The sequence below is a fragment of the Staurois parvus genome, unplaced genomic scaffold (assembly GCF_062004578.1).
Source record: "Staurois parvus isolate SC_StPar_1 unplaced genomic scaffold, SC_StPar_1.0 ptg000647l, whole genome shotgun sequence".
NCBI lineage: Eukaryota > Metazoa > Chordata > Amphibia > Anura > Ranidae > Staurois > Staurois parvus.
In genome coordinates this window covers 1,202,949-1,228,774 of record NW_028318443.1, presented here as the reverse complement: position 1 = coordinate 1,228,774, position 25,826 = coordinate 1,202,949, and the positions used below count along the sequence as shown (strand labels likewise).

The 25,826-nt window shown below is 42.9% G+C and overlaps 1 protein-coding gene across 1 annotated transcript in view; it reads left to right on the top strand.

The window, feature by feature from the left end:
• The window catches only part of LOC149448951 (vomeronasal type-2 receptor 1-like), a 45,883-nt gene extending 20,442 nt beyond the window's left edge, over window positions 1–25,441 (top strand). The window contains exons 3-8 of the mRNA XM_089694005.1: window positions 3,312–3,533; window positions 7,052–7,343; window positions 10,593–11,417; window positions 17,630–17,857; window positions 20,978–21,101; window positions 24,439–25,441. Of these exons, the coding sequence (XP_089550131.1) occupies window positions 3,312–3,533; window positions 7,052–7,343; window positions 10,593–11,417; window positions 17,630–17,857; window positions 20,978–21,101; window positions 24,439–25,361 (2,614 nt within the window). The 3' untranslated portion in view covers window positions 25,362–25,441. The remainder of the gene's footprint in view (window positions 1–3,311; window positions 3,534–7,051; window positions 7,344–10,592; window positions 11,418–17,629; window positions 17,858–20,977; window positions 21,102–24,438) is intronic.
• The last annotated feature ends 385 nt before the right edge of the window (window positions 25,442–25,826 follow it).

The following is a 25,826-nucleotide window of genomic DNA, read 5'->3' as shown; positions in this document are numbered from 1 at the left end:
TGACACACTAGGTTGAGTGGAAACAAAAACAACACCTCCTGCACTCTAGGATCCAGAGCAAGGGTGGATGGATGGAAACGGAACTTGTAGAAATTCGTCCACCAATGCATAAAAGGTTTTAAACAAGGCTGGGGAAACCCGACCAGTACTGTGAAGTGAACCAAAAAGAATGCGCACCAACCTTGCGCATTACCTCAGCAAAATGTGATTTTATTGAATTAAAAATATACTCACAAACAGAGAAGTATAACAAGCATAAAAGATCCTCAACAAAACTCTAGGAGTGTGAGACCAGCGCGAGTCTTATCATGAGGGAAGGAAAAAATGTCACCAGCACACCAAGGATCACCAATATGGGTCCAAAGGTTTTAATAAACGATCACATAGTGGCAAGGCAACATTTCGGAGTCTCGCAGGACCCCTTATCACAAGGGAAGACTCTCAAAGTAAGGCCGACGCTTTTCGAAGCGAGCTCTGATGAAGTAGGGACTCCAGCGCGAGTCTTATCACGAGGGATGCCACTCAAAGTAAAGTTGACGCGTTTCGAAGGGAGTCCCTTCTTCAGCAGAGCTCCCTTCAAAACGAGCCAGCCTTACTTTGAGAGTCTTCCCTCGTGATAAGACTCGCGCTGGTCTCACACTCCTAAAGTTCCGTTGAGGATCTTATATGCTTGTTATAACTCTCTGTTTGTGAGTATAATGTTAATTCAATAAAATCACATTTTACTGAGGTAATGCGCAAGGTTGATGAGCTTTGTTTTTGTTTCACTTCACACTAGGTTGATTGTATAAAGCATGCAGTATCATAGTAAATCACTGGAAGTAATACCTGGTAAGCAGTTACATTACCATGTCCAAGAAAAAGGCACTGAACCAGTTAGTAAAAGCAAACTTAATCCAGTGTCACCCGGTATAGTAGGTAAAGCATGAAAATCGGTTAAAAAAGGAAATAACAGCACCATTTAACATACAGAGTGCTTAGTAATAAAGACTAGGCATAACATGACACTAGATGTCCAGATCAGCATAAACAGTAGCAAGGTCACCTACTGTAAGTGCAGCAATAGAGTATTTTTAACCAAACACAGGGACTATACTGCCAAAGTGCATTAATGATGACTATGCTAGGCCTAGACCGATTAGATGTACACTGCTTGTAAACATGAAAGAAAGGTGAGAAGGGATTAAAAGGGATTTGTAGACTAGATTGGCTGCAGGGGCAGTACATTACATTGTTCTTCTGCCAACTATTGTTGAGGGTCCTTTAAGAAGTGGTGGTGCACTTAAAACTAACAGTTCCAGTTAACTTGCATGCAGTACAAGTACAGTACAGTCTTAGGACAGGTGGAAGGGTGGATGTGCTGTGATAATTTGGTATAACTGCCGTACAGGGTTAGTAGAAATGCAGTATAGGGCTGATTTAGATGTGTTATGGGTTGCATGTACTTAGTATCCTGCACTTAGTGGTGCAGTCTTGGCTAGAAGTGTCAATAATGGGTGCATAGCCCTCTCACCAGTTACCAGGATGCTGCTGTGGACACTTACTGTAGAAGGGGGCCCCTCAGTCTCTCCCTGAAGACCTCCAGTGATCAGCGGTGGGAAACAAAGGGTGCACGGCAGCAGTGCAGGAGCTGTAGTGATCAGAGGTGGGAAGCAAAAGGTGAGTGGCAGCAGTCCAGGAGATGTAGTGATCAGCGGTGGGATGCAAAGGGTGAGTGACAGGAGCTGTGATGTGGGGTGGGGCTGCACTACTACCAGGTGTACTTAATAGCACAGTCTTAGCTAGAAGTGTCAATAATGGGTGCATAGCCCTCTCACCAGTTACCAGGATGCTGCTGTGGACACTCACTGTAGAAGGGGGCCCCTCAGTCTCTCCCTGAAAGCCTCCGGTGCAGGAGCTGTAGTGATCAGTGGTTGGAAGCAAAGGGTGAGTGGCAGCAGTGCAGGAGCTGTAGTGATGAGCAGTGGGATGCAAAGGGTGAGTGACGGCAGTGCAGGAGCTGTGATGTGGGGTGGGGCTGCGCTGCTACCATGTGTACTTTCTCCCAGTTTCACATCCACGACGGCAGGTGATGAGTCAAACAGAGGGCCTTTCTATCTAACTCTCAGTGGCAGGAGGAAGTTTTTTTTTTCAGGCAATTCAACAGTAATCCTCTCTCCACACCTACCCCACAGTGTCTATGGGATTTGTATTCCAAAGAGTCTATGGGCCCAATAACATGGCTGCTGTCCTAAACTACACTTCCCAGGATTCTAAGTGCTCTGCATAGAAGTCTATGGGTTTGCTTAGCTTTGACTCTCCCCCTGCTGGCCAGAGGAGAATAGTGCATCATAACAGCAGCATCTTAGTAGAAAGTGAAAGCAAACTGATTATAATGGGGAAAATGCCTTCTCCATATTTCTGTGGTCCAGTACCTAGCTACACAGGTTAACAGGAACTGCCTGAAGATCACTTGGCAATCTGTCCATGTCACATGCCATTATTTATAGGCAGTTTGGAACCAACAGTAGTGATCAGCAATGGGAATCAAAGGGTGCATGACAGCAGTGCAGGAGCTGTAGTGATTAGTAGTGGGAAGCAAATGGTAAGTGGCAGAAGTGCAGGAGCTGTAGTGATCAGTAGTGGGAAGCAAAGGTGAGTGGCAGCAGTGCTGGAGCTGTAGTGATCAGCGGTGGGATGCAAAGGGTGAGTGGCAGCAGTGCAGGAGCTGTAGTGATCAGTAGTGGGAAGCAAAGGGTGAGTGGCAGCAGTGCAGGATCTGTAGTGATCAGTAGTGGGAAGCAAAGGGTGAGTGGCAGCAGTGCAGGAGCTGTAGTGATCAGTAGTGGGAAGCAAAGAGTGAGTGGCAGCAGTGCAGGAGCTTTAGTGATCAGTAGTGGGAAGCAAAGGGTGAGTGGCAGCAGTGCATGAGCTCTAGTGATCAGTAGTGGGAAGCACAGGGTAAGTGGCAGCAGTGCAGGAGCCTATGGCAGGCATGCGTGTGCTTATACGTATGGCTCAGTACAAGCTGGCCTTCTCATACTGGAACATCCTGGACCTTCTTGTAGACAGAGAGTGAGGGAGGATCTAATATTTTACTGTTGACTTTGAAACTGCAGGTGAGGGGAATTTTCCTCTTATTTTTGTGAGATTTCCATTAGCGTCCTGCCTTGTCTCTGGGACAGGAATGGAGAAGGCCAAAAAGCAAAAGTTGTAAATGAAAACCTGATGGAGTCTCTAAACCTTCCCCAAAAAGTCCAAAACTGAAAAAAAAGTGTGTGCTGAAGTTCCACTCAAAATCAAGACAAATGTTCTCCTCTGTCCTATTGTAGAGCCGTGACTCATTTCTACAAGACCTTGTGGCACCTGACCATCCACTATCTCATTCCGGTCTCTCACAGCAGCCATGTTGGATGCAGATTGAGTCCTTCACACCTGCCATTGATTTATGAGGCCGGTGACCTGTTGATTGGAGCCATAATCCCCTTCCACACGGACAGAGTCTCCCCAACCATAACGTTTACTGAGATGCCTCCAGAGGATGTCTGCACATGGTAAGTCTTCTGTGTGCAAATTGCATAAGAATTAAAGAGTACCTGTCATAAATGACCTTACTTTCCGAGGTGCACACACACAACGGGGCCAGCTCGTGTACTATCCAATTACTGGAACCGATCCCCTGTATGGCTCTCTGCAGCAGCTGAAAGTTGGCTTCTCCTTTTCCTCCGGTTGGCTTTCAGCTGCTGCAGAGAGAGCCATACAGGGGATCGGTTCCAGTAATTGCCCCCCATCACCCTCCTTGTGCACCATACATTTCCCCCTGCTGCCCAGGCCCCCCTGTGTGCCCCCACCTCAACAGTGCTTCTGGTTTCCCTCCTCTCCATTCCACTGGCAGCTGCGAGCACACAATAGGATCCTTCAGAATGGAGAGCGGGGGAAGAGTCCAGTGAATGTCACATTTACCAGCCCCTTGCTTTCCTGAATGAACACAATGAGTGATAAATGTTGGCCTAAATTTATGAAGAAATGTTATTTCAAATATATTTTAAAAATATTCTTCCCAAATATATTGACATACAGGCGTACCTCAGTTTACGAACGCCGCGGTTAATGTTTCTATTTATGAATGAAAATCCATTGAAAATAATGCCTCGGTTTAGAAATTTTTTCGCAATACGAACAGATTAATTGGTTTATAATGCATTTACGAATATTTTTTTATTTCTGTCCCTGTACAGTATTGATGCCTTTAAAGTGCACTTTATAAAGAGTTTTGAACAGATAAAAGACTTTTTGTTTACTTTTCTCTGACCTCCGGAACGGATTAATTGGTTTTCAATGCATTCCTATGGGAAACCGCATTTTGGTTTACGAATTTTTCACAATACGAAATCGAAGTACGCCTGTATATTTGAAATACTACAATGTTGGCCGTATTCAATATTTCAAAATATACTTCCATATATATATATATATATATGTACTGTATATATATACTGTATGTTGAAATGTGTTTCTATTACCAAATAAATGAAAAATATTTTTAAAAATACATTTCCAAATATACTGTATGTCTTTAACCAATAGCCGTTTGGCAGCCAGCAAAATGCTTTAGCTTTCCGGGTGGACGCCATATGGTGTCCTCCCAGGCATGCGCAGTTTGCGCGCTTGCAGAGCCGCGCAGCAGCGCGATCTGTCACCGGCCGTGTGCCTCGGACACGGCCGATGACAGATCTGAGTACCGGCCCCCATTGCCGGTACCATGTGACCTGCTGTGACCAATCACAGTAGGTCACATGACAGTTGTATAAAATGGATGGTCACAGCTAATCACATGCACATGTCATGTGATTAGCTGTGGCCAAATCACAGCTAAGCACAAAAGAAAAAAAAAACATGAATGAATCGATGTCATTCAGGTAAATGCTTGCTTATAGCAAAGTACCGTATTTTTCGGCATATAAGACGCACTTTTTCTTCCCCAAAACTGGGGGGAAATGTCAGTGCGTCTTATAAGGCGAATATATAGCGGCCGGTCCGGTATTTCCACCGCGGCCGTGTCAGAATACCGGGCCGGCCGCTCAGCTCTGCAGCGGGACCTTACCTGTTCCTCTATCCAGCGACGTGCTGTCTTCCCGGCTTCTGTAGTGTGGGCGCTGGGCATGGCAGCCGGGTGCCAAGTGCGCATGCGCAAGAAGCGGTGCTTTTTGTGAATGGTAAGGCGGTACCTGGGACACATGACAGATCCCAGAAGCTTCTCGCTCATGCGCACTGGGCACCCGGCTTTCATGCCGAGCGCCATTACAGAAGCCGGGAAGACAGCGCGCGGCTGGATAGAGGAACAGGTAAGATCAAACAAAAACTCTGCGGAAGTAAGAGCGGGTACCTGTCAAATTCAGGTACCCGCTCCCCACCTCCCTAAAGGTCAGCAGTCATCTGTACTGTCCGCAGTCTCTGGTCATCCCTGTGCTGTCCGCAGTCTCTGGTCATCCCTGTGCTGTCCGCAGTCTCTGCTTATCCCTGTGCTGTCCGCAGTCTCTGGTTATCCCTGTGCTGTCCGCAGTCTCTGGTCATCCCTGTGCTGTCCACAGTCTCTGGTCATCCCTGTGCTGTCCGCAGTCTCTGGTCATCCCTGTACTGTGTCTGCAGTCCATTAGTTCAGAATTTTTTTTTTCCTGTTTTCTGCCTCTAAAACCTAGGTGCGTCTTATGGTCAGGTGCGTCTTATGGAGCGAAAAACACGGTAATTCTTTGCTATAAGCAAATTGTGTAAAAAAAAAAAATACTGATCACTTCCCCAAAGTAGTACAATGTTACTATGGTAACATTGTACTACTTTGGTCATAGTGAAATATGAAAAAAATCTTTAAAAAAAAAGAAAAAAATGTAATAAAAAATTAACTATAATAAAAAAAATTTTTTTTTAAATTTTAAAAAAATTATATGTGTCCCTGATCACCACCATGCCAGTTATATGATGACGCTGTACTGCACTTAATTTTTTCATTTTCTGAAAAATTATGTAAAAAAATACAACTTCAAAAAACTCGCCATGCCTCTTATGAAGTACATCGGACTGTCTACTTTGCAAAAAGGGGTCATTTGGGGGATATCTGTACTGTCCTGACATTTGGGGGATATCTGTACTGTTCTGACATTTGTGGGATATCTGTACTGTTCTGACATTTGGGGGATATCTGTACTGTTCTGACATTGGGGGGATACCTGTACTGTTCTGACATTTGGGGGATATCTGTACTTTTCTGACATTCTTGGACCTCAAGAAATTAGATTGGCCGTCAGTACTTCAGGATTGATCAATATTCAGATCTATACCATAGTTTGTGAACTCTATAACTTTCCTACAGACTAAATAATACATCCTAATTTGGGTTATTTTCACCAAAGACATGTAGCAGAATACATCTCGGCCTAAATTTATGAAGAACAATTATTTATTTGCAAACTTTTATAACAGAAACAAAGAAAAAAGTGGGTTTTTTTCAAAATTTTTGGTCTTTTTTTGTTAATTTAGCAAAAAATAAAAACCCCGGCGGTGATTAAATACCACGAAAAGAAAGCTCTAGTTGTGTGAAGAAATTGATAAAATTTTAGTTTGGGTACAATGTTGTATGACCGCGCAATTGTCATTCAAAGTGTGAGAGCGCTGAAACCTGAAAAATGACGGGGCAGGAAGGGGGTAAAAGTGCCCGGTATGGAAATAGTTAAAAATACATTTTTGGAATGCATTTACAAATATATGTAAAAAACATATATATTAAAATGATTTTTTTATATGTTAAAAAAATCTTACTATATTTTTAAAAATATATAAAAAATATATATATTTCATGTATTTTGTGATATATAAAAAAATGTATTCAACATGCAGTATATATATATATATATATATATATATATATATATATATATATATTGAAATACATTGAATACGGCTACAATTGTAGTATTTCAAATAAATTTTTCTTCCATGTGGGATATGCCGCATAATATTTGTTCAAATTCATACAAAGTGTTCGTAGGATTATACAACTCTTCCATTGAACTTCCAGGTTCCTTTTTGAAACCTACCAGCAGTTCCAGGCGTTGAGGTTTGCGGTGGAGGAAGTCAATGCAAACCCGGATGTCCTCCCTAATACGACCTTGGGGTTCTATGCCTACGACTCCTGTTCTGTGCTGCACAAGGAGCTGGAGGGGACGCTGGGCATGCTGACCGGACACAGTCAGGCTATTCCAAATTATTCACGGCTTGGAAGACCTCCAGTGGCTGCGATTCTTGGACACTCCATGTCCACCTACTCAATTCTCATGGCTCATATTTTAGGACTGTACAGATATCCACAGGTAAGTGCAGGGCTGGGCTAAGGGGTAGGTGGAAGAAGTGGACACCTTGGGTGCTTCAGTAGGACGGGGGGGAGCAAAAAAAGCTGACGATCCCCGCAGGATGGATCGGATCTGCAGATTGAGCTTAATAAATCGGAGTCCGATCCATTATGCTCAATCCGCAGATCCGATACATCCTGCGGGGATCGTCGGAGGGGGTGTCACCAAGTGTTATCGCACCGGGTGACACCAACCCTAGGACGCCCCTGATTCTGCTACAGGACAGCCCCGCTGTGCAAAATCATGTGATTTTGCATTTCCGGGTAGGGGGCGCACCGCTGTTGGCTGCTGGATATGTCAATCACCAAGTCCCAGCCGCCAATTCCTGCCCAGGACTCGATGATCGTAGGCAGGGCTGAGAGGGGAGAGACCTGTGTGTGAACAATACAGATTTCTCTTCTGTCAGCATGGACATGCTGATTTGTATCTCTCTGCACAGCATGTCTCCCTAGTAAAGCACACAGTTAACCCTTTGATCGCCCCAGATGTTAACCCCTTCCTGCCCAGTGCAATTAGTACAGTGTCAGTGATTTTTATTAGCACTGATCACTGTATTGGTGTCACTGGGGATGTCAGTGGCAGTTAGTCAGTTCCCCCCCAGTGTCAGAATGCCCGCCGCAGTCCCGCTATAAGTCGCTGATCACCGTCATTACTAGTATAAAAAAAAAAAAAAAATCCCAGTATACTGTATATGCCGCTATATTTGTAGACGCTATAACTTTCATGTAAACCAATTAGTTTACACGTATTGGGATTTTTGTTAGTAAAGACACGGAGCAGAATACATTTTGGCCTAAATATATGATGAAATTTGATTTTTTAAATTTTTTTACTGGACATGTTTAATAGTAAAAAGTCCAAAATATAGTTTTTTTTTTCTCAAAATTGTTGGTCTGTTTGCTTATAGCGCCAAAAAAATAAAAATGCACAGGCGATCAAATACCACCGAAAGAAAACTCAATTTTTTGTTTTTATGTTTCATAGCAAAAAGTAAAAAATTTTGGTTTTTTTTTGCAAAATTGTTGGTCTTTTTTTTTTTTTTTTTAAAGTGCAAAAAATTAAATAATGCAGAGGTGATCAAATACCACCAAAAGAAAGCTCTATTTGTGGGGGAAAAAAGGACGTAAATTTAATTTATGTATAGCGCTGCATGACCGCGCAAATGTCAGTAACATAGTGCTGTATCACCAAAAAATGGCCTGGTCAGGAAGGGGGGGGGGGTAAATCTTCTGGAAGGCAAGTGGTTAAAATGGTGACAGGGTCTTTTTAAGCAACATACCAAGTTTGTTAGAACCAGCTCCTTGGGAAATTCTTCATTTTTATTCTTCATTTTTACAAAAATGTGGTTGAAGTCAGTCCCGGAATGTGTGTATAAATGCAACAAAGAGTCTAGCCCAGCCTTTCTCAACCAGGGAGCCCAGGCACCCTGGGGTGCCTTGAGGTTTCTTCAGGGGTGCCTTGTCAAAATGTCTAAAAATTGCCCAAAACTTGTATACAAGCCAGCGGGTGGAACAATTCTGCCTTTTAGTTACACAAAGCCACAGGTTTTCATTGTATGCCATTACGACCTTCTAGCCACCGGCATCCAGACAACCAATGACATCATCGGTTGATAAGAAGGACGTCAGCCGCCTGCACAGCATCCTAGTTTGATCCTCCCCCACCCCCTTTCCATCAGTGCTTGGGTCACATTAGCTCAGTGATGGAGAAAAACTGAGGGAGAGGAGAAACACTGGAATACTAGTCAGTACCAGTGTGCAGAAGTGTAGTTGCTTTGGAAGAATAAATCCCCTCTAATGTTGGGTGTCCTACATGTATGGAGGTTGCTGCGGTATATAAAACTATTAGAATAGTTTTACACATTTTAGAATGGGGTGTCTTTTTAGAATTATTATTATTATACAGTATTTATATAGCGCCAAAGGGTTTGCTAAGCGCTGTATAATAGCAAGGGGGACAGAACATGAGACAAGACCGTAACAATACAATACACGAGGGGTTCGAGGGCCCTGCTCTTTCAAGCTTACAATCTAGGAGGGAGGGGAAGGTGGTACAGGAGGAGATGGCTGTGGGAGATGGAGTGGTGGGAGGAGTGGAGGAGGTTAGTTGTTAAGTGAGGTCGGGTGTTAGGTGAGGTTGGAGTAGGCTTCCCTGAAGAGGAGGGTTTTCAGGGTGCGCCTGAAGGTGAGGAGGGTAGGTGACAGTCTGATGGATTGGGGTAGGGAGTTCCAGAGGATGGGGGAAGTCCTGGAGAAGTCCTGCAATCGGGCGTTGGAGGAGGAGACCAGGGAGCTAGAGAGCAGGAGGTCCTGTGAGGAGCGGAGGGCACGGGTAGGGTAGTATCTGGGTATCAGGTCAGTTATGTAGTTCGGGGCGACATTGTGAATGGCCTTGTAGGTCAGGGTTAGCAGCTTGAACTTGATGCGTTGGGCAATCGGGAGCCAATGAAGGGATTGGCAGAGGGGGGAGGCAGATGTGGAGCGCTTGGTGCGGTGGATGAGTCTGGCCGCTGAGTTCAGGATCGACTGGAGTGGGGATAGCGTTCGTTTGGGTAGGCCAGTGAGGAGGGAGTTGCATTAGTCCAGGCGTGAGATGATGAGGGAGTGTACGAGCTGTTTGGTGGTGTCTGGGGTGAGGAATATGCGTATCTTGGAGATGTTGCGGAGGTGGAGCCTGCAAGATCTAGATAGCAGTTGGATGTGGGGTAGGAAGGAGAGGTGGGAGTCCAGGGTGACACCCAGGACTTTGGCGTGTGGGGTGGGAGAGATGGTGGCGTTGTTAGTAGTGATGGAGAGGATGGGGGGGGGGGCACGGGGTGGGGGGAAGACCATTTTAGAATGGAGTGCCTCAGGACTGTCCATAATTTTAAAGGGTGCCTCAAGACTGTCCATAATTTTAAAGGGTGCCTCGGGACTGTCCATAATTTTAAAGGGTGCCTCGGGACTGTCCATAATTTTAAAGGGTGCCTTGACTGAAAAAAGGTTGAGAAACACTGATCTAGTGGATGAAAATTTGTTCCAATTTTTTTAATAAGATCTTCCCAACAGCGCATTGAGTACACATGATTGTCTATCTATGAAGCTGTTACTTCTTCTTTATCTGTATTCGCTTTATTTTGGTCATTTATAACATTTTCTTACACTAATGCTTCATTAATTTACCTTGAAATAATGTGCACCTCCTAATGTTTTTATTTTTGTACTCTATCAGATAAGCCACTATGCAACCAGTGCTCTTCTAAGTGACCGCACAAAGTTCCCATCGTTTTTCCGAACTGTCCCCAGTGATTATTTCCAGTCTCAGGGCTTGGCTCAGCTGGTGCTACATTTTGGTTGGACCTGGGTGGGTTTGGTGGCGATGGGAAATGACTACGGACAGCAGGGAATTCAAATCATTAAACAAGAGATCCTTCGGGCTGGAGCTTGTGTGGCCTTCACCGAAGTCATACTTCTTAATCGGGCGGACAGAAATGCTCCTTATATCTCAAGGGTCATCAAACAGTCTACAGCAAAGGCCATAATCGTTTTCTCCATTGATGTCTTCTTCATTCCCCTCCTGGATGAAATGGTGAAGATGAACATTACTGGGAAGGTCTTCATAGCTAGTGAAGCCTGGTGCATCTCAACCATACTTTTAGTAGAAAAATATTCTTCTATTCTCGCTGGGTCTATTGGTTTTTCTTTTCACAGCTCAACAATCCCTGGATTTAAGAATTACCTGAAGAAAGTCCATCCTTCTGACTCTCTGGGGCAAATGGTTACTAAGGTATTTTGGGAAATGACTTTTGGCTGCAAGTTTGTTTCTGAAACAAATACAGACAGCTCTAATAATACCAGGCTTTGCACGGGAAACGAGACCCTCGAAACTGTTGAGAATGCATACACCGATGTGTCCAACCTGAGAACTTCATACAATATTTACACATCTGTCCAGGTTGCAGCTAAATCCTTGCATGACCTTCGAATGTGCCAGAGTGGAAGGGGGCCTTTTTCTAATGGGACTTGTGCTAGGCTTCAGAATATTAAACCTTGGCAGGTAACAGAGGGCATTTTTCATTGCTATTCCTAGATGACAAACACAATGGTTGTAACTGCTGGATTAGTGGAATTGTGCGGCAATTGTTTGAAGTCTTCTTGCTATAAGGGATGACTTTTGGGTATTAGGTAGTTACTGTTCTTAGCCCTTCATCCACTTGTGCACCATCCCACTCTGGAGTCGCTCTGTAGGTTATCATTTTTGGGAAGTAAAGTAGTGTCATGCTCTCACCACACAATGGCAATGTGTACCACCACTCGGGGACTTGGTGTCCCAAGATATACTTCTGCCTCCTAGTTGGTGGGGGCAGGCAGAGGTACCATGAGTGGCCGATTTAACACCTTTTGCTTTGCCCACTCAGAATACTGCAATGCACATCATCAGGGGCAGACTGACAACTCATGGGGCCCCCGAACAATAGGGGATCATGGGGGCCCCTGTGGCCTCGCCCACACTCAAATCACACCCAAAAAAGCCTATGAAAGGTACCAGGGGCATCTCATGGGGCTCTCTGCTGACCCCGGGCCCTCTGGCACTGCCCGAGTGCCCAAATGGTCAGTCCGCCCCTGCACATCATAGATTGGTGTTAATTACTAGCTATGGTTTCTAGGCCTTGAACTTTGTAACTAGCAAAACTCAGAGCTACTTATGTAGATGCCCCGACCTCATTCCTTGTGGGTCGTGTCCTTGACAGACTGGCAGGGAGAAATTTGCTGGGTGACCCAGGCAGTGCTGGAACCAGGACATCTAGCACCCAGGGTCAAGATGCCAAATAGCGCCCCTCCTCCCCAAAATGTTGGGGCATTATGTGTCAGCAAAAGTCCCCTCCAAAAAAATTTGAGTACTATTCTGCACATTTACCCCAAGCATAAATTCCCTTTCAAGCCCAAAATTCTCCTCCAGTACTTCTGCCAGCTTGTAGGTAGGCTTTCTCCATGCAGTGCTCTCCCACCTTATCTGATACCACAGCGCCCTCCTGCCCATCCCTTGTCCCGCCCCTGGACCCAGGACACTATTACCTACACAAGATATGCTAAACTAGTGAGACTGGAGTTGGGCTGTGAAAAGACACTGGTTCCTTGCCCATGCAGTACAAAATGACTGTGTCTCTGGAATGGGCACCCATGACCCTCCAACCCATGCCCAGCGCCCTCCTGCCCATCCCTTGTCCCGGCCCCGGACCCAGGACACTAATGTCTACAGAAGGTATGCTAAACTAGTGAGACTGGAGTTGGGCTGTGAAAAGACACTTGCTCCTTGCCTATGCAGAACAAAATGACAGTGTCTCTGGAATGGGCACCCTTGACCCTCCAACCAATGCACACTAGTGTTTTTTAAGCTCCTAGAAGCTGTTATTAGCAATTTTCAGGTCCTAGCAGCTAAATAGTGTTCTCTTGTGTGTCCATACACACTACTTTAGGCTATTAGCATTTTTTGAGCTTGTAGGTAGGCTTTCTCCATGCAGCACCCCCCCCCCCCACATCATCTGATACCACAGCGCCCAGGGCAGCCGCTCCTCCTGCCCAACCCTTGTCCTGGCCCTAGACCCAGGACACTATTACCTATACAAGGTATGCTAAACTGGTAAGACCGGAGTTGGGCTGTGAAAAGACACTGGTTCCTTTCCCATGCAGAGCAAAATGACTGTGTCTCTGGATTGGGCACTCTTGACCCTCCAACCCATGCAAACTAGTGTTTTTTTTAAGCTCATAGAAGCTGCTGTTAGCATTTTTCTGCTCCTAGAAGCTAAAAAGTGTTCTCCTGTGTGTCCATACACACTACTTTAGGCTATTAGCATTTTTTGAGCTTCAGCATCTAGGAGCAGGAAAAGAAATCGTTTTTTGGAGCGTTTTTCCAGCAGACAAAGACGTTAAATGCTCCTAAACACTGCTAAACGCTACTAAAAGGCTCCTAACAGCTTTTTTTTCTAGATTTTTTACTTCTTTATGTACTGTAAAGACGCTAATAAAATGCTAATGCTCCTAAATGCTTCTGAACGCTACTAAAATGCTACTAAAATACGCTATTACCAGCATTTTTTATCCAGCGTTTTTTGAGCTTACCCACATGGAAGAAAAATATATTTGAAATATCTTTTAAAAATATTCTTCCCAAATATATTGATATATATTTGAAACACTACAATTTTGGCCATATGCAATATATTTCAAAATATATTTTAAGAAATATATATATATATACTGCATGTTGAAATGCGTTTTAATTACAAAATATATCAAAAATATTTTCAAATATATTGTGTGTCTTTAAAAGTACATTTAATCTACATTTTTGGACTGCATTTACAAATATATGTTAAAATTACTTTTTTAGATGTAAAAAAAAAACCGGAGAATATATTTAAAAAAACATATTTTAATTTTGTAATATATAAAGGATGCATTTCAACATGCAGTGTATGTGTGTATATATATATATATGTGTGTGTGTTATATATAAATAATATAAACTATTTATTTATTTATTGTATATTTTATTTATTTATTTATTAATATATTGAGTAAGGCCAAAATTGTAGTATTTCATCTATATGTCAATATATTTGGGAAGAATATTTTAAAAATATATTTCAAATATATTTTTCTTTCATGTGGGTAAAAAAGCACTAGTGTGCATGGAGCATATTTACCTTACCTGCTCTCGGGTCATTTCTCCACCATAGTTAGCGACACCTGCAAAAATAGACCTGCAGCTCTCATACGCAGAAGCTGCATTGCTCTCCTCCATCCCCTGTCCATCCACTGAACACTTTGTATTTTGCAAATGGTTCTCAAAATGGTAGTTCTCTTTTTGCAGTGCTAGAAGTATAGTGAACGCTATGCTATCCAGTGCCAGTAAATAATAAGGAAATGGCGACTATCCTGGATGCAGCATACATCTCATTACAGTTTACTATTTGCTACCCAACACAATTTAAAAGAAACTTCTGGAGTTTCCTTTGAGTTTCCTTTAAGTAGCAACATTTTTATGCTAAAGTATTTTTCCACTAGCAGTCAAAGCTAGGTAGCCTTCTTTAGTCCTGCCCATGACTGGCCCTGGATTCTGATGGAGTGCATGGAGGGCGCACAGCAGATGCCACTGCCACCCACACACACAGCCACTAGCTCTCCATGGTGCACACCACCACCTACACCTGACCGTGGGCTCTCACCCAGCAGCACACACTCAGTGCTTGCCCACCTGGAAGTGTCAGGTGCCCTGTGATAAGGAGACTCTTGCCCTTTTATTCTAGGCTGTCCCTGCCATCCATGCCTTGGACCTTGTCCAATGCCGCTGTCACACTCCATTAGATTGCTCTTCCTCCCGAAACAGCACCCTGTGCTCCCTCACCTTTAGTGGCAATTGGGAAAGGGTGCTCGATGTGTCAGTTCAAACACTCTAACCGCATAAAACTTAAGGTATCAAGCTTCTGTACGTCCATCCGGTGTTTCCTGCAACCGGTGCTGGCTGGGTAGGAGCCCGTCTAAAGCAGGCCATAGACGGGTCGAAAACCGGCCTTTTTTTTAAAAAAAAAGAAAAATCGGTCGTTCGATCAGTCGACATTACCACCAACGGTAAAAAAAATTGGCCGATTTTCATCCCGTCTACAGCCGGCATTTAACCCCATAATTACTTCTATCCCTTGCAGAGAGCTCCGCTATTATATTTTACATGAAAGTCTTGCGGTTGCAACAATGTATCCATTTGTATCCATTTTGGATACAGATGTTTTTATTTGGATACAAATGTATACATTGTTGCAACCGCAAGACTTTTTCATATAAAATATAATAGCGGACTGGAATTCTTCTTCTTCTTTTTCTTCTTCTTTTTCTTCTTCTTCTTTTTTTTCTTCTTCTACTTTTACTTCCTCTTCTTTTTCTTCTTCTTCTTTTTCTTCCTCTTCTTCTTTTTCTACTTCTTTTCTTCCTCTTCTTCTTGTTATTATTATTTTTCTTCTTCTACTTCTTCTTCCTCTTCTTCTTTTTCTTCCTCTTCTTCGTTTTCTTCTTTTTCTTCTTCTTCTTTTTCTTATTTTCTTCTTCTTCTTCTTTTCTTCCTCTTCTTTTTCTTCTTCTTCTTCTTCTTCTTCTTTTTCTTCCTCTTATTTTCTCCTTCTTGTTCTTTTTCTTCTTCTTGCAAGTCGCGGCTCATGCGCAGACTTTTTATCGGTAAAACGATCGGTCGATTTGCCCATCATTGCCGGGAAAATCTTCCGATCGTCAAAATCGTCCGCAAATTTTCCAACATGCCCGATAAAGATGTATAGAGACAAATCCCAAACACCGCACACCTAGAAAAGCCATTAACAAACAGGTGAGAACAACCTCAGCCAGCTTCATCCAAAGCCAATGCGTTTCACCACACCCATGGGGCTTAACCATGGAGGTCAGCCACTCTGCCACCACTGATCACCCCCCAGGTAGTCTCTATATTTTTTTTTATTTATTTTCTTCCTGATAGTTCTGCCATAGCTCATGACTATGTGAGCCCAGCCAATCGAGTACCTTTCAAGGGTGGAATCAAGAGATGGTGGGGGGAAAATCTTGAGTTGAGCAGCAAAGGTAAAAAAGGTCTGAATGTGTTCCAGTGGGATTTCTTTGAAATTCTGGAAGAGTCCCATGAAATCCAAGAGGGTTAAGAGGTATGCAGTTCACATTACAGAAGTAAAGATCAGGGGTGGACTGACCAGTTGGAAACTCAGGCACTGCCCGAGGGCCCGGGGTCAGTAGGGGGCCCCATGAGATGCCCCTGGTACCTTTTTCATAGGCTTTTTTGAGTTTGGGCAAGGACACAGGGGCCCCATGATCCCCTATTGCCCGGGGGCCCCATGAGTTGTCAGTCCGCCCCTGGTAAAGATAACATAGATCAATACACATTTTTGATGATTCGAATGTTAGACCCATTCCTGAGTATAACTAATCCGCTAATTCCAAAAAATGGCACCGAGTTTTCCACTTTTCCCTATCATCTCTAGTTTTTGAGATACAGCATAAATGCCATATGCCACTCTTCACTTTGTTGGCCCTTCAGATCAGGATATTTTAATGTTTTATTGTAGTGTTTTATTTAATCTCCTTGTAGTATGAAATGAAAAAGTCACCATAACCTGTACGACGGTCGATCTGCAAAAATGAAACGATAAGAGTGGCAATATACACAAACCTCCTATACAATCATAACTATAATACAGTCAACAGCTTACACTGTCGAATCCAAAGTTTGCGTAGTAAAATTACGATTGGCAGCACACTCTCACTAAATCTGCTTGAGCCCCAAAAAACAAACTAGGTAACAGAAGAACAAGTTGGTCAGAAAGATCTTTTCAAAAATTGGCTAAAAAATTGTATAAATTCAACCATATAAGAAAGTAGAGCTGATACAGTCTAGCCAATGCCATTTTCTGAATCAGCGCCACAAATATCCCCAAGAACAGATCGTAAAAAGCAAGGCACTGAGAAATTTTTTTTTTTTTTTTTGTTGGGCTGATTAATTATTTTTTAATGATTAATTTATTAATGTCCAATTTTGTTTTATTAATGTCCAATGATGTTCCAATGATTAATTTATTAATGTCCAATTTTGTAAGCAACATTTTAATGCATCTACCAGTAGTGATCATTTGGATTCACCATCAAGTATCTTGTTGTAGGCAAACTCATTGGTTGATGGTTGGTATAGTTATTGTTGACCCTCTCACAGTAAAAGTGTGATTTGATCTTGTGCTGACTTCTTCTGCCCCCACAGCTGACCCAATGTTCCCCACATTCTTCTGACTCCACAGCTGACCCAATGTTCCCCACATTCTTCTGACTCCACAGCTGACCCAATGTTCCCCACATTCTTCTGACTCCACAGCTGACCCAATGTTCCCCACATTCTTCTGACTCCACAGCTGACCCAATGTTCCCCACATTCTTCTGACTCCACAGCTGACCCAATGTTCCCCACATTCTTCTGTCCCCACAGCTGACCCAATGTTCCCCACATTCTTCTGACTCCACAGCTGACTGATGTTCCAATGATTAATTTATTAATGTCCAATTTTGTAAGTAACATTTGAATGCATCTACCAGTAGTGATCATTTGGATTCACCATCAAGTATCTTGTTGTAGGCAAACTCATTGGTTGATGGTTGGTATAGTTATTGTTGACCCTCTCACAGTAAAAGTGTGATTTGATCTTGTGCTGACTTCTTCTGCCCCCACAGCTGACCCACTATGTACAGAACGTCAGAGTGAGACTGAAAGATAAAAGAGAGGTTTTCTTCGATAAAAATGGTGATCTTCCAGCAGTGTACGATATTGTTAACTGGCAGAGAACTGATGATGGACTCATAAAGCATGTGAAGGTTGGAAGCTATGATACTGCATCCACGTATGAAGACATCTTGACAATCAACAGAAGTGCAATAATGTGGGCATCTTCGGAGAACCAGGTACTACAGAAATGCTTAACCACCTTATTACCAGGCCACAGCCAAAAACGGCTACAGCGTGGCTCTCTTGTTCAGGGAGGGCATCCATGACATCCTCCCAGAACGCACCTCCCAGGTGTGCTCTGTGAATGCTGTGTCCTTCAGACACAGCTGATCACAAATAAAGGTAAAGGGCCAATCACAGCAGCCCTTTACCATGTGATCAGCGTTGTCCAATCATTGCTGATCACATGTAAACAAGCTTGAGGGTTATCGGCATTCCTTTCCTCCTGCACTGTCAGTGTGTGAGGAAAGGATATCCAATTAGTGTCAAGGCTCACAGGGCACATTTACAATGATAATCAGTGCAGCCCCATCAGTGCAGATTATCAGTGCCCATCAGTACAGCCTATCAGTTCTCATCATAGCCACATATCAGTGCCCATCGGTGCCACCTCATTAGTGCAGCCTCGTCAGTGTCTCCTCATCAGTGCCCATCAGTGCAGCCTCATAAGTGCCCATTAGTGCCACCTCATCGGAGCCCATCAGTGCAGTCCCATCAGTGCCGCCTATTAGTGCTCATCATAGCCACTTATCAGTGCCCATCAGTGCCACCTTATTAGTGCAGTCTCATCAGTGCCGTCTCATAAGTACCCATCAGTGCCGCCTCATCGGAGCACATCACTGCAGCCTCACCAGTGCCCATCAGTGCCGCCTACCCAGGGGCAGACTAACCATTCGAGCACTCAGGCACTGCCCAAGGGCCCAGGGTCAGTAGGGGGCCCCATGAAATGCCCCTGTTACCTTTTTATAGGCTTTTTTGGGTGTGCTTTGAGTGTGGGCAAGGACACAGGGGCTCCATGATCCCCTATTGCCTATGGGCCCCATGAGTTGTCAGTCCGCCCCTGCGCCTATCAGTGTTCATCATAGACACATATCAGTGCCACCTCATTAGTGCAACCTCGTCCATGCCTCCTCATCAGTGCCCATCAGTGCCGCTTCATAAGTGCCCATCAGTGCCGCCTCATTGGAGCACATCAGTGCAGCCTCACCAGTGCCCATAAGTGCAGCCTCACTAGTGCCCATCAGGGCATCTTCATCAGTGCCCAACAGTGCAGCCTCATCAGCACACATTAGTGAAGAAGAAAAATTACTTATTTGCTCAATTGTATAACAGAAACGAAGAGAAACGTTTTTTTTTTCAACATTTTCAGTCTTTTTTCATCAGTGATTCAGGTCCTAATGGCCAAACCAAAATGCATGTATCAGTTTTACATGGAGCTGATCTGTCTAATCATATTATATTGGTCAAATACATTTAAATGAATTTTTCTTCAAAGAGGGGATTCTGAGCACTTGTAAACCAATCTCTAAATTCCAAGTTAAACATAAAATTGTTTCTGATATCTGTATGCTTTTCACAGGTTTTAAACACTCAGTCCATCCAGAAGTGATTTTTACTAATGGATTAGTGAATTATTTTTTTTAACTCTAAATAACAACTGCATGACATGGGCTGTTTTTGGTCACAAAAGCTTTTTTATTTCCAAACATATAAAGAAAAACAAAACAAGAAACTGTTGCCAAATGTTATCAGGGTGAGGTATTTGAGTGTACAAAAATTAAAGACGAAAATATCATCCAACCCTCTGCTGCCAGCCACAACACACTGGTCCAAGGACAGTACCAACATTGAAAACTTTTCCTTCCCCCCAGGAGCCTGTTGGTCCACCACCAGTAGATCAAGGGGGTGCACAGTGTAAGCAGGGGCTAGGTCCCCTTTTAGGGTGACCCTGCCCCATTCCCCATGTTTATGGGCTGGGCTACCTTTCCCTGGAAGAACCATTTAAAAGGGCAGGGGGGAATTTTCAATAGGACGGATGGGAAGAAGAAGGCTTGGAGTTCCTCATGAAGGAGCAGTAATATGCCTTGTGAGTTTTCCCCTTTGCGGTCCCTGTCTGGCTCATGTGTACCTTTAGGGTATGGAAATGTGAGGATGAAGGGTGAAATGATGGCTGGCTATGTGCAGGATGTATATAACTGGAAGATATTTCCCTAAATCTGGGAAGTGTGTTGCTTTTCCAGTGATTTACTGTAGTGTGAAAATCAAGAGTTGACTGAACAGTCATTATTGGGTATTGGCATCTTGACCCCTGTTGTAGGGCCTTGGACCTGTTGTTTATGGTTGAATATCAGATAGCAGAGCCTCCCCTGAAAGTAGGAGAGTTGGCAAACCCCAAAAGAGTAGACTCTCCCTTGGCCAGCATGTGATGTTGCTGTCTACCGCTAGGGGACCTGCTTACAACCATACCACTAGATGCACTCTCTATTGTGTAGCAATCCCAACCATTCTCCTGCCCCCCAAAGTCCCATCCTGCCAAGGCACCATGAAGATCACCTTACCATTTTCCCTGCTTACCCGCCTTTGCTAGACCCTTACATTTGGAGTGGGAGCATAAGAAAACTTTCCTCTTCACCTGCGCTTTCTGGAATGAAGATTTGTAGGATATCAAAACTGAAATTTAGGCCCAGAGAGAAAGAATGAATGTATGGTCTGGGCAGGAGTGAGAACTGGCTTCAAGACAGAGCTGTAATCCCAGAATTCCTGTGAAGGAGTATTTGAACTTCAGCTCCTGCTTGGGGCTCCTGCCTCAGCATCAAGAAGATAAGACCTTCCACACACCAACCTTACATCTTAACCTCTGTTGTCTCTTTCCAGACCTCTAGCCATGTATTCTTCTCTGGCTCTAACTTTCAGCTCTGATAGATCCTGAGGAGTCTAGACACCGAATGCCTTTTTATTACTTTGAGGGATACGGTGGCGAACCCTTCATATCTACGTTTCCAAGTTGTTTACCTGCTGTGGCATTACAACAGGAGTTGGAACAGGGTAGGATAGAACACAACAAAAATTAAAGATGGATTGAAGCAGGGTCAGGTAGTATGGTGGACAGTTCTTGCTAGTGGAGCCCCCAAGAAATATAAGATGTTAGAGGGTGAGTCAGCCCCCCGGACTCCATTTAAAATTTAAATACCACTACTTAAATTAAAATGTTGTGTGTGATGGCAAGTATCCTTATATTTATGCATCATTTATTGTGTGTTCTACCTAAAATAAACAATTTCTGATTTTTTTGTAAGGTTCCTTTGTCAACGTGCAGTGGGAGCTGTCCCCCAGGGACAAGGAAGGCTGAAATTACAGGACAACCGGTCTGTTGCTATGAATGTGTCCCTTGTCCACCTGGGGAGATCTCCAATGAAACTGGTAATGAGATGCTGAAAAAATAGGGATTTTTAATGTGTGAACTACTTGTCTTGTTCAGCTTGGTTGACTTTACTGGCTTAATTGTTGAAAAAGGACAAACATTCAAATTCTTGAAGGTTGTGCTTTTTAATTTTAGAATGAATTAGGAGCATACAGTAGTTTCTTGGCAATCATTTCAACTGCCCGTCACAAGCAGTCAGACCCTACAGCAAGCGCCCAAATGCTATAAAGAGAGACGGTTGAGTAGACATAGGATCAGTACCAGCAGTCTTATGAACTCGGCCCAGTTCTGCTACAGAGTACCTCCCCTCTATGTTATGGAGAAGATGAGAGAGAGTTATCCTGTAGTCTAGCAGAGTAGAACAGGGCAGGGCTGACAATACTGCTCAGGCATTCTCAAAACAGTAAAGCTGTTCATAAACTAACAGATCCCTCCATCCACACAATAGAGGGGCAAGGAGGAATTTGACGGCAAGACAAACACTTTCCAGCATGTCCATTCATCAGAAGCCAATTAAACGATTGACTTTGTGTCAACCAGAAACTGCCACACACTGACTGAAATTCGGCTGGTCCTTGCTGAACCTGTCATATTTTGATCCATCTATGGCCAGCTTCAGATAGGAGCTTAACTGTTTTTTGACAGATCTCTAGGTATGTTTCTTCTCTTACATCATATTTAAAGTTGTTAAAAAAAAAAAAAGGTAATGGAAAAAATTTTTAAAAATTGAAAGAAAAAATAAAAATTAATAATTATATATATATATATATATATATATATATATATGTGTGTGTGTGAACCTCGAAAAATTAGAATATCGTGCAAAAGTTCATTTATTTCAGTAATGCAACTTAAAAGGTAAAACTAATATATGAGATAGACTCATTACATGCAAAGCAAGATAGTTCAAGCCGTGATTTGTCATCATTGTGATAATTATGGCTTACAGCTCATGAAAACCCCAAATCCACAATCTCAGAAAATGAGAATATTGTGAAAAGGTGCAATATTCTCGGCTCAAAGTGTCCAACTCTAATCAGATAATTAAGCCATAACACCTGCAAAGGGTTCCTGAGCCTTTAAATGGTCTCTCAGTCTGGTTCAGGAGGAATCACAATCATGGGAAAGACTGCTGACCTGACAGTTGTGCAGAAAACCATCATTGACACCCTCCATAAGGAGGGAAAGACTCAAAAGGTAATTGCAAAAGAAGTTGGATGTTCCCAAAGTGCTGTATCAAAGCACATTAATAGAAAGTTATGTGGAAGGGAAAAGTGTGGAAGAAAAAGGTGCACAAGCAGCAGGGTTGACCGCAGCCTGGAGAGGATTGTCAGGAAAAGGCCATTCAAAAGTGTTGGGGACTTTCACAAGGAGTGGACTGAGGCTGGAGTCCGTGCATCAAGAGCCACCACACACAGACAGATCCTGGACATGGGCTTCAAATGTCGTATTCCTCTTGTCAAGCCCCTCCTGAACAACAAACAACGTCAGAAGCCTCTTACCTGGGCTAAAAAAAAACAGACCTGGTTGCTCAGTGGTCCAAAATCCTCTTTTCTGATGATGCATCTCATTTGGAAACCAAGGACCCCGAGTATGGAGGAAGAATGGAGAGGCCCAAGGACCCAGAGTATGGAGGAAGAATGGAGAGGCACACACTGCAAGATGCTTGAAGTCCAGTGTGAAGTTTCCACAGTCTGTGTTGATTTGGGGAGCCATGTCATCTGCTGGTGTTGGTCCACTGTGCTTCATTAAGTCCAGGGTCAATGCAGCCGTCTACCAGGAGATTTTGGAGCACTTCATGCTTCCTTCCGCAGACGAGCTTTATGGGGATGCTGACTTCATTTTCCAGCAGGACTTGGCACCTGCCCACACTGCCAAAAGCACCAAAACCTGGTTCAATGACCATGGGATTACTGATTGGCCAGCAAACTCTCCTGACCTGAACCCCATACAGAATCTATGGAGCATTGCCAAGAGAAAGATGAGAGACATGAGACCGAACAATGCAGAAGAGCTGAAGGCCACTATTGAAGCATCCTGGTCTTCCATAACACCTCAGCAGTGCCACAGGCTGATAGCTTCCATGCCACGCCGCATTGAGGCAGTAATTGCTGCAAAAGGGGCCCAAACCAAGTACTGAGTACATATGCATGCTTCTACTTTTCAGAGGTCCGATATTGTTCTATGTACAATCCTTGTTTTATTGATTGCATGGAATATTCTCATTTTCTGAGATTGTGGATTTGGGGTTTTCATGAGCTGTAAGCCATAATCATCACAATGATGACAAATCACAGCTTGAACTATCTTGCTTTGCATGTAATGAGTCTATCTCATATATTAGTTTCACCTTTTAAGTTGCTGCACTGAAATAAATGAACTTTTGCACCATATTCAAATTTTTCGAGTTTCACCTGTATATATATACATTTATTTATTTTTTTTATATATATATATATACTTATTTTATATATATATTTATTTCTTTTTTATATATATATATATATATATATATATATATATTTACTTCTTACCATCACCAGTCAGTGTCCCTGATCACCGACACACCAGAATTGATTGATTTTCAGATATATCAAATGGTTTGTGGACTTTCCTACACACTAAATAATATACACTGATTTCTGTTATTTTCATAAAAGAAATGCAGCAGTATACATTTTGGCCTAAATTTCTGAAGAACAATTATTTCTTTGCAAAATTGTATGACAGAAATGAAGAGAAAACAAAAAATAAACAACCAGTGGTGATTAAATACCATCAAAAGAAAACCCTCAGCTGTGTGAAGAAAATGACAAAAATCTAGTTTGGGTACAGTGTTGCATGACCGGGCAATTGTCATTCAAACTGTGAGAGCGCTGAAATATTAAAATTGACCTGGGCAAGAGGGGGGTAAAAGTGCCTGGCACTGAAGTGGTTAATACCACCTTAATGAGATAAAACACAGGGGAATGTGCATGTGTTGCAGAGATGTACGTCATCTATTTTTTAGTTTGCACAAACATACATTTTAATGTCCCTGTTTCTCCTTGAGCCACAATCGGGTAATGTGCAGCAATATGATTTTATTGTTTTGCAGCAACAGTAAAGGTGAGATTATGCTCAAGGTAAACAAAGTGGTGAAACCAAGGAGGAAAACAAACCTGAAAATGTTTGTTGTTACTTTTGTTATAGCTATACCATAGTTATGTCCATCAGTTAAGATTTTTAGTAAAACGGTTATGCAGAAACGACAAAGTCAAATTCTTTTGAAATTCAGTTGAAAAATGGCATCAAAACTTGTGTTCACACATTTAAACTTTTATTTTTTTCATTTAGACTCTCTTGACTGCTACACATGCCCATGGGATATGTGGCCTAACCAAGGAAGAGACAAGTGCCTTCCAAAAACGTTAGAATTTCTTTGCTTTGAGGAGTCACTTGGTGCCACGCTTACTGGCTCCTCCATCGCCTCGTTCACGATACCATTGTCCATTTTAGGCCTCTACCTGAAAAAGAAGAATACTCCTATTGTAAAAGCCAACAACTACACACTAAGCTGTCTCCTTCTGGTGTCTCTCTCCTTTTGTTTCCTGTCATCTTTGATGTTTATTGGCTATCACCAATCTATAAAGTGTTTTATTCGCCAGGCTGCCTTTGGGATGGTTTTTACTCTTTGCATTTCCTGTGTTTTGGCCAAAACCCTTATAGTAGTCATTGCTTTTGTGGCCACAAAACCAGGAAGTGGCCTAATAAAATTGGCAAAACCTCAAGTGGCCTACACAATAATCCTTGGTTGTTCTCTCTTGCAGTTCATCTTGTGCACTTCATGGATGTTTCTTGCACCTCCTTTTCCTGAAAATAACATCGACACCTACCCAGGAATCATCATTGCGGAGTGCAACGAGGGCTCCCCAGTTGCCTTCTGGTGCATGATTGGTTATCTTGGTCTCCTGGCCACCATCAGCTTCCTTGTTGCCTTCTTAGCCAGAAGGCTTCCTGATAGTTTCAATGAGACCAAGTTCATCACTTTCAGCATGTTTGCCTTCCTCAGTGTTTGGATATCCTTTATCCCAGCTTTTCTTAGTGCAAGGGGAAAATACACCATTGCCATGGAGATCTTTGCTATAATATTCTCTACTTGGGCTCTTGTCATCTGTATGTTCCTCCCTAAATGTTTCATCATATTATTCCGGCCTGACATGAACACCAGGCAGTATCTCCTGGGAAAACAGAGATCAGAGAATACGAACACAAGCTAGGAAAGAATAAATCCATTTTGAGATGTGTTAGTGGTAGCTGATGGCTTGGGGATTTCTTGAGTTCTTCTATATTTGCGGACTTTACTAATATTATGGGCCAAAACATCAAGTAATGTTGAATCCAACTATGATGTAACTGGATGAAGAGATGAGGGCAGATAGACTATGAGACTCAATCCAAACTCTAAAACATGTTGCATTTTTGTGTGAATTGTACTTTGATGAAGTTCTATATATCTGTCTTTGTTGCCTATATTTGCAAATACAAGTAAAACCATTTTGCCAGATGAAGGCGCCTCTGCAGTTTACAGCTCCTTACTCTATACCAGCGTTTCCTAACTTTTTTGTAGTCATGGCACATTTTAAACATATGCAAAATTTTGAGGCAACCCCCAGTTTAAGATGTAAACAAGGTAAATGTTACCCATTGTTATGTTACGGTTTTGGGGTTGTTTTCGATATGTG